The following is a 16,078-nucleotide window of genomic DNA, read 5'->3' as shown; positions in this document are numbered from 1 at the left end:
ATTAGTTGGAACAATTATCTATGTGTTTACATAAAGTTAACTATGTTTGCATCAAATAAAATGTTTATTAATGAAAGCTATTATACAAGAAACATCAAAGAGAAATTCATCATACAGAAATGTACACTATATGTAACAGATGGAAAAGTGCATGCAGATTTGTCTCATTGAAAAAAAAAGAATTCAGAAACAATAGTACTAAAGTTACTGGGGTTTGATTCCTATGACCTCGAATGAGTGAGAAGTTCTCTCTGAATTTACAAAAATCCATTTAACAGATATGACTAGTACACATTAGCAAGCAAGTGGAATGAATGCACTCAGATTTTATTTTACAAGTACTTGTGCTTGACAAATGTGATTTTTTTAAAGAAAAGTTTTCTTCGACTATGGGCTGGGTAGATTGCGGCCAGGTTGCTCTGGTTTTATACATAGTTTCTCTAAATTTGTTTTTAATACCACACAATTTGTTGAAGCCTTCAGTTCTGTTAATTAGACACCATAAAATAACATATGTTTTGTTAACATTCAGGAAATGACATCAAGTCTTTTATTTTTATTTTTTGGCTCAATAGATTTTTAAATGTATGATTATCATAACCTAATATTGTCTTTGTCTTCACTGCAGTGGATTTCCGATCAAACTTTTCCCCTTCTTTTAATACTTTAGGGAATTTTCAAACGTCGGGATGTTTGGCTGTAATGCCCCATGATTTGTTCTCCCTGAAAGAAATCATAGTGACAATTTATTAAACTACAGAGCAACCTGGCTTTTTGGGGTCTGCAATTCTATTTTGTGTTCAATATACCTAGCATTAAATCTTGATTCATTTCATCATATTCTTTAGGTTATATTTGTCATGCAATTACTTTAGCTGCTAGTTTTCTGGCTTTTTTAGAAGTCTAAGACAGGGGTTCAATATCAAATCAGTGGGGCATTACTTTGCATGTTCAAAAAAGGGGATTAAAAGGCTAAAATCTAAATTGCAGTAGCATATACATTGAATATGAAGAAATTGAAAACCTAAGAAGGAACCCTATTTTAAAATATTTAAAAGGTCGTGTTTCCGTGTTTAATACCAATTGTTCACAGGTACCGTAAAAGCAAAGAGACGCACTGGTACATGTAGACTTTAAATTTAAAAAAACAAAACAAAACAAAACAGAAAAAAAACTTATGGGAAATAAAACTCCTTAGATTCAAAATGGTTTATTCACACAAATTTAATAGGATATATCACAATTGTTTGGTCCATAAATATTTAGGGGAAATAGTTTCTATACAATGCATTTATCAATAAACAAAGAAACATGGACAATTTTGCTAGACCACTTACTGTACTATAAACACGAAGCTCAATATATAAGATTATTGGATTTATCAACTATATCTGAAAGAGTGCACAACTGCTTTCTATGACATGTTTGTCCCCTCTAACAGGATACACCATAAAAAGAGTTTCAGAAATAAGAGGTAAAACAGTACAAAACTAGTGAGGTGTCAAAAGGGCTTAAAACAGTTAATTTAACAAACAACACATATATCCTGATTTTTCACAAACTTACTCCCAAGGTATATCATAAGGCACATAGTAGAACTGAGTTTTAATTAGTCTACTTAATAAAGTAGATCTCTAGTACCATATATTGTTCTGTCAAAGAACAAAATTTATAAGTATCAATATTTTTACCTGTAAAAGTGTATTAATAAAGATCTCAGCCTTACCAAGGTCGTTTGGTCTGGTTAGTGGTAAATGCCCATAAGGTAATAGAAATAGGAAAAGTCAAGATTTAATATCCGTAGAAGATGATAACCATACTTGCTAAATATATAATGGCAAACACACCTTTCTTCTATTACAGTGTTAACATCTCTTCCATCATCTTTTTTTTAAAAATAAGCTACTTTTCTGTGCTAATTTTCTAAAAACCCTGAGCAAAAATTACAATAATGCACTTTAATGTGGGCAGTGAACTGTCAATATGTAACCACACATTTATACAGCCAAAAAGGACACCTTTAAAATATATTAAATAGCCACTTTGACCACCAAAAAAGAGATTTGATGGTGTCTAAAAAGTGGGGTATATGTGCAAAGTTATTCTTAACAATCCACTAAAAGCAAGACATAGATCTTGACTGGTTTTTGTTCGGTTTTGTTTCTGAGAGTCTCCACAATCTAATTGGTGTTCAACTACAATAAAAGGATACAAATGAACATTCACCACTGCCCAGACCATTCAGACTTTTAGCTTAAATAAAATTTAAAAAAGAAAGATCACTACTGTAAACTAAGAAATGTATTCAGATCAGCATCCACAAGGCTTCTGAGTTTATCTGGTTTAAAATTATTCACTGCCAATTCCCATTTTTGTAAAAATTTTTGCTAACATTTTTTTCTTTTATACAAAGTTTTAAAAGTTAAAGTATATGTTAGAGATATTAACGAACTAAAGATTTTAGGTTCATGTGTTAAACAAAGTGTCTGATACAATCTCAGGAAACATCTAAAGTAAATTCAAAATAATAATGACTAAATTGTACTGAAATATTTTCTTCAAACATCTTAATAAATTATATTTTGCTTATTTCCATTTTCCCTGGAAAAAAGTATGATTTATCAAAAACTCATTTTAACAGTACACATGGATACGTCTTCTTAGAAATTATTTTTGTGCTCACTAAAGTAGCTGGGCAACTTCCTGCTTGCTTTAATGGTATGGCATCAAGGCCGTGTAGTGAACTGTACTTATCTTTTTTTAGTTCCAAATCAGAGCTGCTTGACAGACAAAAATGAAAAACCCTCCCTATGTGATATTTCAGATCAGTAGGACTCCTTGCTTGAGTTGTTATTCTGCTGTTATTACTTTAATAATATCCTTATAGGAATGAGCTCATTCTGGAGGGTGTGTTCCGGATCTTTCCTCCTTAATGTATAGGACACAAATTTGGAGACCAACAGCCTAATCCTGCCATCCTCACCCACATGCACTCTCATCACTGGGTCTCTCTCTGCAAGCCCTCCATCCAGGCACAGCTTTCAGTGGTGGCCAAGGACGTCCCAGCTGGGTGAAGAATTGGCAGAGGAGCGTTGAGCTATCCCAGTGAGGCTCCCCAGTGTTCAGGGAGGGTCAGGCTTGTGACTAATGCATTAGAAAAAAGCACTGGCACTTGCAGTCTGACTGTTTCAATGATTAGTTTAATTCATTTTGTATTTATTTTTCAACATTTAAAAAATAAATCATACAAAACTTTTAGATGCATTATAAAAATAAAATTAAATTTGGGGTTCTTAAATGCTGTAACTGAACATACAATCCTGAAGCACCATTCTTTTGGCTATAATTAAACTGATTTTTATCTGATTATCAAGGAGGGAAAAGAAACTTTTTGTTTTGCAGTAGTAGTCATTTTTTTCAAGGTTCTGGAAATAAGTAACATACAATTTTAAGAGGCACTTATTAGAATGATTCATAACCTTCTCTTCAGTTATTTGATGAATTTAAAAAATTTGAGTACAATTTAACAACAATAAATGATCATTTATTATAGCAACATATTACTTCAAACTCATTTGCCAAGTGGCTGCAGATGCTACACATCAAGCTGTTTATCTTCCCAAATATTTTGTGGGTTTGTTATTTTTTTTTAAAAAAAAGGCTTGAAAATAATAAAAATAATAATTATTATAATAATAATAAAGAAGAAGAGTAAGAATTAAAAAAAAAAAAAGAAATGTTAGAAAAGGTTCGTTAAGGTAGTTTGTGAGGGGCTCCCGGATTCGTGGCTGTCCAAGTTAGAGGTCACTGATGTCACTACAGTGATAGTGGGATTGGTCAGGTCTGTTAAAGTGGTCGCAGTGCCGGGTGGAGTGAGTGCGCCGCTGTCTGCTGAGGGCGGTGCCGGAAGTGAGGTGCCATCAGCTTTATCGACACCCCCATTCTCCTGCCGCAAAAGGTTCCTTCTGAATTTGGCTCTTGCGTTTTGAAACCAAACCTGCAAACCAATCCCAATTGATTTCTTTACCGATGCTTGTTTTGTTTTGGTTATTTTTGTCTTTGTTCTTGCTTTTAAGTCATTTTTTGATGTTTGTTTTTGTGTGGCAAATCGGCTAAGTCACTCTACAGCTTCACTTGCTACTGGTGGTACTGACTCTCTCACAGGCAGGACCCTGCATACAAGGCCCAGCGCTATGGGCACTCACTGGAACGTTGCAGCCCAGTGTGCAGACTGCATATACCAGTCTTAAGAAAAATCTGCTCAGTCACTCACCCAAAGAAAGCAACTTTCTTGATGGCCGTGTAGTGTATTCTTGGGTTGGGTAGGTTTCAGGTCAAGACACATGATAAAGATTGAGGCGAAGGGTGAATGAGCAGATTTTTGCCAAGGCCTAAAGTTTGTCTTGATCATTTTAAAAGGCTGAAGAGGAAGGAGGGGTAATTACACCATCCCTATCATACAGATTGTTGATATGGGTCACTTAGTCTTTCTGTTCTCTAAGATTCACTGAAAATGTTTTAGGTGACATGTAACATGGACAAGGAATTGCCACTAATAGAGTCTCCTTCTATCTTGATCACTGCCCTTCTTTGGCACTCTGCATATCATGCACACCTTGCTTTAACTTCACTGAGCTAGCACACACCGTGTAGGGATTTTTTTAAATTTAATTTGCTAGTCTGTCCTTCACAGGGAAGTGACTTTTTACTATGTAGGCCCTTAATGATAACAGTTGTCTAACAGGCATTGAGAGAGGGAGCGGGCTGGTCATATTTGACCGTATCGGTCAAAGCTTGCTTCCTACATATCGGGGGATCTGCTCACTGAGGGGCCACATTAACTACTTCAGGGGAGCCCAAAGGCTTCACCCAGTGTGTCTAAAATGAGTAGATTTGCTACCTCTACCCTTAATAAGGTCACCACCGAGAGACTACAGATCCCAGGATATCTACTGGGTTGGTAGACTCTGGAGACAGTTTCCTCATGTTAAGGATGCAACTAATTACAAATCACATTTTAGTCTTTGGCTGCCTTGGGGTGGTAGGGCATACATTCAGCACTCCTGCCATGTAATACCATACCCCTCTGCACACCCACTAGGGACACACCTAGCAAAAGTATTTCTATGTATATCACTATTGTTGCACATAAGGGAAATGCTATTGACTGGCAGGGGTAGGGGAAAATTCTGTCAAGCCTGTGATGTGGCTTCTTACCTGCAAAACTCTCTTGGTCAGTCCTGTTTTCTGGGCAAGCTGCTTGAGGTCCTTGGCATCTGGGTTGTGGTTGATAGCAAAGTAGGACTTCATGGTACGAAGCTGGTGGTGTTTGAAGGAGGTGCGCATGCGCTTTGTCTTCTGGGATGGGGGATAAGGCTGCTGGTCTCTGTCCAGGTGATCTGCCTCATTCTCATTACAACCTGTTCAATAAACAAAATGAAACAAAGAGTTAGTGGCCGTGCATCATGTAGGATACATGAATCAAGGCAAAAATCTTGAGTCACATACTGTTTGGAAGGAAGCAAGCAAGCAAGCAAGAAAGGAAGGGCTAAGATGGTGCAAGAATAAGTACAGATGTGGTAATTAAATGAGACAAAAAGGATCCAGAAGATGACCTTTTCCTATTCTTAAAACATGCTATGTTCCCCAGGCCTGTACCTACTAAGGGCAGACTTAGAAAGTTCTCTCTCCTTTGGCATTTATTTTCAAACAAGTCTTTTCCCCGTGGTGATGGTTTTGCTTTGGGCGTTCAAAGAGTCATTTGAAATCTCATTCAGATTTTGAAATCTCACTCATTGAAACACTCTTAGCTTGAGAGAAGAATAAAGGTCAAATAAGCAGTTTGAATGTTCCTGAGCTTTTCCCCCAAATCACAAGCACCTATAAAAAGAGATGTACAGCAGGAAAGTTTGTTGTGACAGTTCATCAAGAAAGCACAAATTCTGGGGTTTTTTGCTGATAAAATAAATGCTTTTGGACTCTGCCTGGGAGTTTATATGAACTGCTCAAAGACCGTCGTCTGTAAAACGTGTCTAGAAAGCAGTTGCATCAAGGCTTGATTCAGTTACTCAATCTCAACCGCAGTCAGCAGTAGCTCTTAGTTGGTACTGATTTAGTACATTTCTGTAAGCAACCACTAGCTGCTCAAAACTTTTTAAGAGAGTTTCCCTGCTTTCCCTGATTCAGGATTTTCAAAGTGTCTATGAAAGATGAATTTGTTTCAGATTACGGGTGTGAATTGTACACAAGAGTTGCAGCTGTTCGGGGACCGTGGCATCATTACTTCATATTGGGGAAAAGAATGACAGTATTGGCAAAAAAAAAGTAAGACAGACATCTATATTTTTCTTGTCAGCTTAAAAAAAATTGGGTTACCAACTTATAGGATCTCATTTTATAAAGATAGCTCAGTCACACAGGAGAAAATTAATGATGTCATCATAGCAGGGAATATTAATTAAAGAACAGCTAATTAAAAATGTTTTAGAATGTCTGTAAACTAGAACAAGTTTCATTAGTTGCTCATCTGAATTTTTGAACTGCTTTCCCACAGTTTTTGGATTATTTACTAGGCCTAGTTGACCCCATTTCTCAAAAAAAAAAAAAAAAGATCGAGAGAAGGAGAAAGAGGGAAAGCACACAATACAGAAAGACTGATGTTGACAGTGCTAAAAACAGAAGCAAAGCAACTTGATACCAAAAGAAAATAAAAAGCTTCTTGAAGGTGTTTTCTCTTTTGAATTATAAAACAAGTCAACACGAACAGATGCTGGTAAGACAACACTTTGACAGAAAATCAGGTGAATATTTAATTATAGCTAGATTTGCTTCTAGTCTTGGTGAGAAGTGTATTTGCACTCTCAAACAAAGTAAGCTGACACTTCTGAAAATACCAGGAGTTGAAAGTTGCCTTAAAAACAATTTCAGACCAGATTTGGATTGTATTTACTACTTGTTTTCACAAGCAATCACACTGCCTTCAGTCAAACTACGTGGGCCGTAACTTATGAGCTGACATAAATCAGAGTACCAGAATTCAGTCCTCAGATTTTACTTCAGACAGTTGCAAGCTGCTTGTTTGTGTTGTTTTCCTCGGGTGGCTCAGGTTTACAGCAGCAACGCGAACTTCCTCGAACTCCTCTCTCCTGCTTACAGCCTTTGTTTCTGTGATCTACTTTTTTGTCTGCAATCTACTTTATTTTGGCTTTTATTTTCAAGAGAAAATGGGAAGAGGACTCTAAGCATCCTCAGCCGATCCTAGTTTATGCAATTATTAGCTCACTCTCTATTTTACGTGGGTGAAATGGCGTTATGTGGTTTGGCCACATCATAGAGCAGAGTTTTAAACTATTGCCTGGAGAGCTAAGGGGAAGCAAAAAATCGGGCAAGACATTATTGCTCATTTTTTTGTGGTGGGTTTGGGGGGGTTGTTTAATTTTGCTTTGGAAAGAGCTAGAACAGTTAGCTTTTTATTGCCAAGAATTCTTCAAGTGAATTCTTCATAGTTTTTCACACACACGCACACACGTATATATATAGTGAAATAAAGTAAACAGCTCTTTGAGCAACAGCTGTGTAAAATATTTTCCTAGGGAAATCTTCTTCACCATCTCATTTCTATATCCTGTGGGCTGTAAGTCAACACAGTTTCCCTCAAAATACATATTAATTCTATGATATAAGAGGTAATATAGAGAAAGCCTTGAATGTTTTAAGTACTTTTGAATAGTTTCTTCCATTTTTCACATTAATTCCAGACAGCTCGCAAGTATGAATGGCTTTTACCTCATAACATTTTGAGTTATTTACTGTTGTGTTTCCACTTTACAACCGAGGAGCTGAGAAACAGAAATTAAACTACTAAACAAAATACAGAATAGAAAAGCTGTTGTAGATCCGGCAGCAGAGTCTGATTTTCCATTCTGGCCCCTGAAACAAAATGTGCGCAGCTCCCCTGAAACAAAATGTGCGTGCAAATCTGAGCCAGGTACCGCCGGATCGCTTGTGAACACACGTGTGTTTAGGCTCAGCTTGGTGAAGTTGTTAGCTTAATCAGAGTTTCGCCTTCAAAGGTCGGATTCGTTTGCCATAACGGGTTGCCAGATAGATATGGACACCCTAGGGTATGACTCTTTCGGTAGGATACCGCCTCGGTTTACTGGGGAAAGTTAAATTCGCCGTCCTCACCAAACAGAGCACACGTTTGCTCTGACTGAGCAGTTTGCTGAGAGGCGGAGCGCTGCCTCCCGGCTCGGGCGTGCTTTAGCGCGGGTAGGCGCCGCACGGGTCAGGGCTGCGCCTGTGCCGCCCGGCTCTCCTGTCCGAGCCGGGGAGGCCCCGGGGAGCCCGGGCCGGGAGGGGAGAACCGCTGGCCGGCGAGCCCAACCTGCCGCGCCGGGCCGCGCTGGGCATGTTGCGCCGGGGCTGCCCGCCGCGCCGGAGCGCAGCGCGTACCGCAGCGAATGCCCGGGAGAAAGGGCCCGCCGGCGGGCTGCGGCGGGGGTTATGGGGTCGTGCTCCAGATCCTGTCCCGCTTCTCCCCCTGAAGGCGGCAGCCATGTGTCTAACATTTAATTTTCTCTGGACCGGTCGCCCTTTGCAAATGATTACGTGCAAGAGCAGTTACTGAATCACAGGGCGGGGGTCGAAAAATGCGTGGAGGAAAGTGGCTGCCAATTATTTAGAGATTTTTTTTTTTCTTTCGAGACGCGAATTCATCTACTGCAACTCATTTCGTAACTGTTAGAGATTCGTTTTCCTCCCCCCGGATCTGGAGCGCAGTGGGTCAACGGGCCGGCGTCGTTTGCACCGGATGCACAGTTTGGCTGCAAACTGCATTTTCTCGAGACCGTGTGTCAACCCTGTACATTGCTAGATAATACTTTAAAAAAAAAAAAAAATCACGGCCCTAACAGATCAAATTCCTCAGCCGTCTAGCCTGAGTCCAAAGCATCAGATTCGAGCGTTCGTTTTTTGTTTGTGGTTTTTTTTTCTCTCCGTTGCCCTGAGGATTCTGTGAGATCTCAATGCAGTGAGCTGCATTTTCATAATGGGTAGTGCTTTTTAATCTCATTTGGAGTCAGTGGTACATCTTATATGCCCTGCTGTCGTAAAGAAGGAGAGTTTTAAGACTAGAACACAAGAGCTATGACGGCGTTCGCAAATAATATCTCTCTTGAGTCCTGACCCGAAGTTTAAGGGATGTGTTATCATATCCACAGCTTTTCATCTTTCCCTAATTTCTGGTCCTAATTCTAACCATAAATCGACCCTAGAAATATTTCCATTTAGGGATCTGGGGAATTTGGGTGCCGGTGTGCGGATCAGAGATAGCGCAGAGCAGGCGTACGGCGGACGCAGCGTGCGAAGCCGGGACTGAATGAACCCTGGCTGCGCTACAGGTTCCCTTTTTTTTAGCAGCTTTCAGGATTGATTGGAAACCGCTCCGTAGCCAGGGATTCCAATGTCATCTTCAATTAACAAGGAACAATTAGCGCAGTGATTACCCTGGCTCCAAGGTCTACGCATCAGAGGAGATGAAATAGCCTTGCACAGCTACCCAGTTCCCAGCTCCAGCCCGTTCCACAAGCAGCCCCAGAGGAGGTGCCGGGGGAGGGAGGGATGGAGGGGGGTTGCGGGGGGGGCGGTGGAGGATTGCTTATGAATCCCAATGGCGGCGGGGTGAACTTGGGTGGAGGGGGGAGAGCTCCTGGCAGAAAGCTGTGCACTTCTATCGACCTACGTTTGTTGGAAGGGGAGGCCCTGACCCCTCTCCCAGCTCCCCGGCGGGGCCAGCGGTTCGCAGCGCTCCGCCGCTGCCCAGACAGGAGCCCCCTGCTCCCTGCCCCGGCCGGAACGGCTTCCCACTTCATAGGGAAACACCTTGCACCACTCTTGCTTCTCACACCCTTCTTTCGTCGTTACCGTCTATGGGGAGCTTAAGTTTCACTAAAATAATTTTTGGAGTCAGCAGCTTGTTAATTCGGATTTACCCTTACTGCTTTCGTCTTCCATCTAATGAGATGCTGCTTAAAATGCTTGATCACTCCTAAAACTCCTTTACCTCTGGCCCCTAACACTGTGTGTTTAAACACGGTTTGGGTACTTAAGTGACTGCAGTTAGGGAAGATATTTAATATGGGGCAAGACTTGTTCCTTTCCTACCGTTGACAGAGCAGAAACCGCTCTCCTTAATTACATTTGTTAGGCCTTAGTTACACGGAGTAACATTTATGCGTTGGCCTCTTGTACAGTTTGATCATTTATATGCCAGTAAACCAGAATAATTTAGCCTGAAGAATTAATTACTATAAATTGAATATCTATATTGAGTTATGTGCATACTGAATTGGCATTGTAGGAGCCATATGCTATAACTTTCATTCTTTTTTTTTTCTGATCTGTTTGGTTATTTCTAATTTGAGGTCTAACTGGCATAGTGCTTTTTGCTAATAAAACGCAAGTAATGATAACAGTATCTCTGAGGTTCCTATAGAGAAAGAACGCTGTGGTTTTGGGGTTGAGATTTTTTTTCCTTTTCCTTTTTTTGTCTTTACCCTGGGAAGTGGCTAAGTTTGGGTGTTTGACATTAACAGGCAAAGACAGCCTTTGAGGAGGGCTGCTGTTAGCTTTCCCGCAAACGCTCCAACCCTCAGAGGGCTGTTTGTTTGATTTTCCAATGGTTAAGCAAGATTTGGCCTGGCCGAGTTACTCACGCACTGCCTAGCTGAGGGGAAGCCTGAGAACGCTCTTTTCGGAGGAGCAGGAGGGAGGTTCGGCGTGCGTTTCCCACCTGAGTTGTAGTTGACGATGTCCACTCCCAAGGCAGGGCTCTTTCGTTTCCTGGGCCTCCCCTTCTGGACTGTGCCAGTGCCGTTGAAGTAAGGCAGGGCCAGCCCTCCGCTCTTGGCAGCCAGCTCCGTGTAGCTCAGCTGGGGGGGATATTCTCCTTGCAAAAGGGACTCGAAGTGGGCCCTGCAGTAAACCAGGTTGTCCTTCATGCCAAAGTGATCGCCTGTGGTCAGAGTCTTGTTGCAGGTGGTGCAGGTGAAGCAGCTCAGGTGATAAACCGACTCCCTGGCTCTCATGACCATTTCAGAGGCCGAGATCCCAAGGTGGCAGCGGGCACATCTCTGCACGGAGAACCTTCTGAAGGAAACGGGAAAGTGGGCATCAACTAGAAAGGTAAAGGCAGACCTCGCCCCAGTGCCGCCCACCTTCCCTCCCGGCCACCGGAGGTCGGCAGGGAGCCTGTCCCCGCCAGGGTCGCGCCCTCCCCGGACCCAGGACGGCCCTTGTTGCCGGCTGTGGCCCCTGGCCCGCCTGGTGCCGGTGCTCCGGCTTGTCGGGAACGCCACCGGGGAGCCAGCGCTGGGGTCCCAGGGTAAACGCCTTGCGCTTTCTGCCAAGCTGACCTATTCGCTTAGGGCTTTTGCAAAAGCCCTCCCGCTGCCCGTGCGCGTGGAGAAAGGCGGAGCGGGGGGAAATCGGTCCCCGCTCTCCTGACATTCGTGTAAAGTCGAGAAGGGCCGCGGGGAGCTGAACCCCGGGAAAGGTGCGACGCACGGATAAACGGTGCCCGCTCCCGGGGCCCGGCCGCCTGGCACCCTCCGCGGGACGGCGGCGGGGCTGGGCAGGGGGCGGCGGGCTCCTGCGCGGCGCGGGCTCCGCCGCTGCTCGCCGCCCCTCCCGCCGCGCCAGCCCCGGGGGCGCTCCCCGGCCCGCGGGAAAACCGGCAAGCCACGGGCGGAGGGAAACTTTTGTTGGGTCTTACGCTGGTATTTACGGAGGGAAACCGCAGAGCAGCGGGAGACCCGAGGTCTTCTCCTTCGCCTGTTTGTGCACCGCCACACATGCTCAGTCGGCGTGTGCCCTGTCGATCCGTTCAGTTTGTAAACGTGCGAGACTTTTTGGAGGGGACACGTTTACAGGATTAAGGAATCGCTGACTGCGAAAAGCTACCTTTGAAAGCCCATGTGGAGAAAAGAGCGTTTCGGTTCGTAGCGCCTTGTGAGGGGGTGTGCTTTTGAACCCACGGGGACTGGTTGCTGTACCTGTAGTAATCCTCCTTGCAGTAAATACTGCCGTCCTTGGCAAAGCAGGTGAGTTCTGACTCCAAAGCCAGTTTACATTCACAGCATTTAAGACACCTGAGGTGCCATTGTTTGTCAACAGCCAGCAGGTAATATCTGTCTGAGATCTTCCCTCCACAACCAGCACACAAAGCAGGCTTCTCGGGGCTCATTGGGGGCATGTTCTGCAAAACAACCACACCACAAGGGGATGAGAGAGGGAGGGAAAGACAGGCAGGCAGTCGGGGCTGGAGACGGGGTCCTGCGCAGGGCCCGGGGCTTGTACAAAGAGGCTGCTCTCTGGGACCAAACTCTCTGCTCCCGGCGGGTAGTTTGAGGGGGAACCGGGACCATCCCCGCTAGGAAAGTGTTTACCGCGATGCCGCTTTCGTGTTTATCCCATTAAAGGTCCCCTAACGATCTAATGTCATTTCAATACGTGAAGGCAACTGATTAGGCCTCAGTAAGAAAAGCAGAGCCCGTTCTTTTCTGAGGTCCCGAAGCTGAAGTCTGTAGCTTCCCCGTTACTTTGGCGTTTTAATCCTGGACCGCTCCGCAAGAACAGCATTTTAAAGTAGGAAAACACCGTTTTGCCGCACCAAAAGTTTATGGCAGAGGGTTGCACCGATTTTCCGGCAAATTTTCACCCGTGCTTGAATCAGCCCAACCCCGTCTCTAAAGAAAACGAGGCCGTCTAAAACAGGAGTAAGAGAAAGGGGACAGGTGAACGGTGTGAAGAGCAGTGAGCGCGAACGCTCACCGCCCCGCCAGGGACTGGGACAGAAAGGTGGCACAGGCTGGTTTCAGCTAAAACTAGCGTCTTTTCATCAGCAAAGTTCTGCAAGTTCCCGTTAATCTGCTCCCCACGAGGAGTGTCGCTCGGGACAAAGGGAGACGGAGAGGCGGCGCAGACAAAAGCTCTGCCGTGAAACTTGGGGCAGCGTTTGCTGATAAACTAACAGGGGAAAAAAATCCCGAACATCCTGTTCTAAAGTCGCGACTGTTTTAAAGTGGCAACTCCGCATTCACTTTCCAACCTGGAGTTTTGTTCCTCGCCCCCTTTTTTTGCAGCAATTGAAAAGGCGAGTCGAATTTACATTGCAAACCCTCATATAACAAAGCGGGAGTTTATTTAAGAGAAGGAGGGAAGGACCCTATGGCTCAAAGCCTTAAAGCAGTTTTCCAGGCCGGTACTTTGTGCGCAGAGCCTTGTGCGCCATCGGCGGAAGCCCTACAAGTTGGAGAAAGGGAGATCTCGCTTTGCACAAAACACAGCGTGACACTCGCTTTCTCCGCCGCCCGTTAGCACGCTTATGGAGACTTTGGTCCTTTGGCTAAGAAAAGAGGAGATGTTACTGCTAAGCAAAGTAGTCGGCGGGCATAACATTCAGAGAGAGCAGTGCCTCTTTGTATCAATCCCACACTTCAGACCAAAAATGGTTACGAAAACTAAGCGGTCGCGGTTTGCGGTTTAATTTAGGAGGTGCCAGGAGTGCAAAAGAGTAAAGTGCACCTCAGAAACTCCAGCTGCAGCCCTGCTCGGACGGGACAGAGGGGCCGCAGCCAGCCGAGCAGGGGCAAAGGGCTGCTTCGCTGGAAGGACTGAAAGACCGTCCCTGTTACGGTTTAAAATACTTTTCCCCGTTACTCCAGAGAGCGCACGCAACGACATTGATCAGACAAATGTGTGACTGAGCCTGGCCAGCACAGCACCCAGCATTACGGGTGGGTTTACAGGGAGCCTCGGAAGGGTCTTTACAAGCAAGGGGTGGCAGGGAAGGGGCAGGGGCAAGCAGCGGCTTTCTCTTCCCCGAAGCCAGGGTCTGTCCCGCTGCGGGTCCGTGCTTGCAGGGATTCCCTTTCAAAGAGTGCCAGCTCCTTTCTTACCGTTTCTCGGCCGTTCATCTGTCCCCCTTTGGCCAGGCGGGACTCGGTCTTGGATCGCCTCTCCATCTCCTCCATGATTCCTTGGATATGGCCTCCGGAGATCCCGTGGAAAAGCATGGCTGGGGGACGGAAAGGACAAGTATTTTCTTCTGCTCTGCACCCCACTATTTCCATATACAGACCCCACAGTCTTTAGATCATCCAAAATGTTTACACCGAGGCGCACAGCGCAGGGACTGAGGTTGCAATAGGAGCTTCTCTTTGCACAAGCACCGAGGGCTTCCTGAAGACGTGCAGAAAACAAACAAGGGGGAGAAAATGTAATAATTAATTTAAAAAATAAAAATAATAAAAGCGAGCTAAAGGATCTGTTACTGTTCTGGAGAGCTGAGGCTCCTGACTGGAGAGGCTTGGACGTGGGGCAGTAGAATCGGTTGGGAAAGGATATAGTTTTGAATACAAAGAAAGCAAAAAGAAGTGCTATTTTCAGCAGTCCCTGGTTGCTTTAAAGTTCCCAGTGCCTGCAGGTTGGATTTGGGACTGCTGCTTTCCGGAGCTCTGTCCAATTTGTTAAGAGACTAAAGCCAGCCCATTTTTGATAATTTAGTAGGAGGAGTCCTCTCCCTTGAGCTGCCACTGATTTTTATTCAGACAACAAAGACCTGTCATACTCCTCTCAACCCCTAGTGATGGGCAAGCAGTGACAAACACTACGGTCGGGGCTGTGGGTGGGGTGGGCTTTATTACCTCCCCCAAACACGGAGTCCCGGGAGTTGGCGGCGACGGCGCCTGGCGAGGGGCACGGTGGCCCGGGGGCCCCGCTCCCCCCGGGGCCGCGCCGCTCCGCGCCGGGGGAAGCTGCGTTCCGCGGCCCCTCGGGCTGGCACCGCCGCTCCCGGCTCCGCCGCGGGAAGGGGGGCGGGAGGAGAAACGCCGTTGTGGGGCAGCCGAGGCGGGACGGAGCGGCCGGACCGCGCCCCGGGCCCGGCGGCCGCGGAGGGGGTGGCTAGGCGGGACGGCGGGCGGTGGCTTCGGAGGCAGGAGGGCACGGCGTCGCCCGCCAGGTCCCGGGCGGAGCGAGCGCTTACCGGGGCTCTACCCGCCCTGCTGCCGCCGGGGAGCATCAACCCCGCGGGACCCCCGCCCGTACCCGCAGTAGGACCTCCGGCACCCTCCGCGAGCAGCCTGCGGGGCCAGCCCCGGCCGCCGACGGGGCGGGCGGGCGCGGAGCGGCGCAGGGATGCTCTCGCGGGGCTCTCTCCCCTCGCCCGCTCCCCGGCTGCGGGCTGCGAGCGATCATTGTGTGCGGGGGACTGGCGATGCATTCCTTCCCGGCTGATCTCTCTCTCCCCGCTCCCCCTCCCCTCCTTTTCCCTTTTTCCTACTTACTTTTCACACCACTCTTCCTTGCCTTTCCCTGGAACAGCTGCCGGCTGTTTCCTGACACCTCGATCCCTACTGAAGGATCTTCCTGGCGGCAGTTCTGCGCTCCCTGCTCCCTGGGGGACGCTCCACACCAAACCCGAGCGCGACTAGTGAAAGAAGTACCCCAGCCCCCGCTTCCTTTCCAAAGCATCCCAGAGACATCCTCAGGGGCTCCTCGAGTCACCTCTTCCATGTAACCCAAGATTCAGGCAGCCAGTTTCCTCCCTTCTCTTTCCCCCTAAGTAGCTAAAATTAATTTTATTTGCAGATTGAATGTTGCTACATTCCTCCGAGTGCCAGAATACAGCTCATAAAACACAATTTCACACAAAGATGAAGTCAATCAAGTGAAATAAGCCGGGATTTTTTTTCTCTGTTGGCACGCTAGACCCTGGACAGCAGGGCTGCTATTTACTGTAAGTAATGTAATTAGCCCTTTTGGATGGAAATCAATGTGTTGTATGTGTGTGTGTGTGTTTTAATAAGAGAGTAATAGCTATAAAACCGACGACACTCAAAGGGGTAAGGGAATCTCCCTTAAAATGGGTAGATCCCTCCACAAGCCGTAGTCTCCTGCAGAGCACTCCCCGTCCGGAAAAAAAAAGAAAAAAAAAAAAAAAAAATCTGTGTGTGGGGAAGGAGGAGGGAGGGATAGGCTTTCCTTGGAGAAAACAAGTCAATTAGCACAACAAGCC

The 16,078-nt window shown here is 45.7% G+C and overlaps 1 protein-coding gene across 2 annotated transcripts; it reads right to left on the bottom strand.

Annotated features, from left to right (window-relative positions):
- Nucleotides 1-666: 666 nt before the first annotated feature.
- Nucleotides 667-15,576, bottom strand: LHX9 (LIM homeobox 9). Of its 2 annotated transcripts, XM_059822028.1 has the most exons (7): nt 15,348-15,576; nt 14,173-14,241; nt 13,959-14,077; nt 12,054-12,256; nt 10,793-11,148; nt 5,218-5,420; nt 3,740-3,997 (listed from the first exon to the last, which is right to left on the bottom strand). In XM_059822028.1, the coding sequence occupies exons 1-7, from the start codon at nt 15,574-15,576 to the stop codon at nt 3,740-3,742; spliced, it is 1,437 nt and encodes a 478-aa protein (XP_059678011.1). The 2 variants fall into 2 exon arrangements, with proteins under 2 accessions (XP_059678012.1, XP_059678011.1); XM_059822029.1 differs by lacking the exons at nt 3,740-3,997; nt 14,173-14,241; nt 15,348-15,576 and adding an exon at nt 667-723 and having other exon boundaries at nt 13,959-14,132.
- Between the last annotated feature and the right edge of the window lie 502 nt (nt 15,577-16,078).

Source organism: Gavia stellata, chromosome 10, assembly GCF_030936135.1.
Source record: "Gavia stellata isolate bGavSte3 chromosome 10, bGavSte3.hap2, whole genome shotgun sequence".
NCBI lineage: Eukaryota > Metazoa > Chordata > Aves > Gaviiformes > Gaviidae > Gavia > Gavia stellata.
The sequence above is the reverse complement of the archived record's forward strand: the minus strand, read 5'-3'. Positions and strand labels throughout refer to the sequence as shown.

Bases quoted from the DNA above. Each gene is read 5' to 3' on its own strand.
- LHX9 (XM_059822028.1), bottom strand. From the start codon at position 15,576: ATGGAAGAGGTGACTCGAGGAGCCCCTGAGGATGTCTCTGGGATGCTT. The intron at 14,078-14,172 runs GTAAACATTTTG...TCCGTCCCCCAG, and splicing joins CCTGCGCTGTGCGCCTCGGT to CCATGCTTTTCCACGGGATC. The intron at 5,421-10,792 runs GTGGGAAACGCA...TTTATTGAACAG, and splicing joins CATCGTCAACTACAACTCAG to GTTGTAATGAGAATGAGGCA.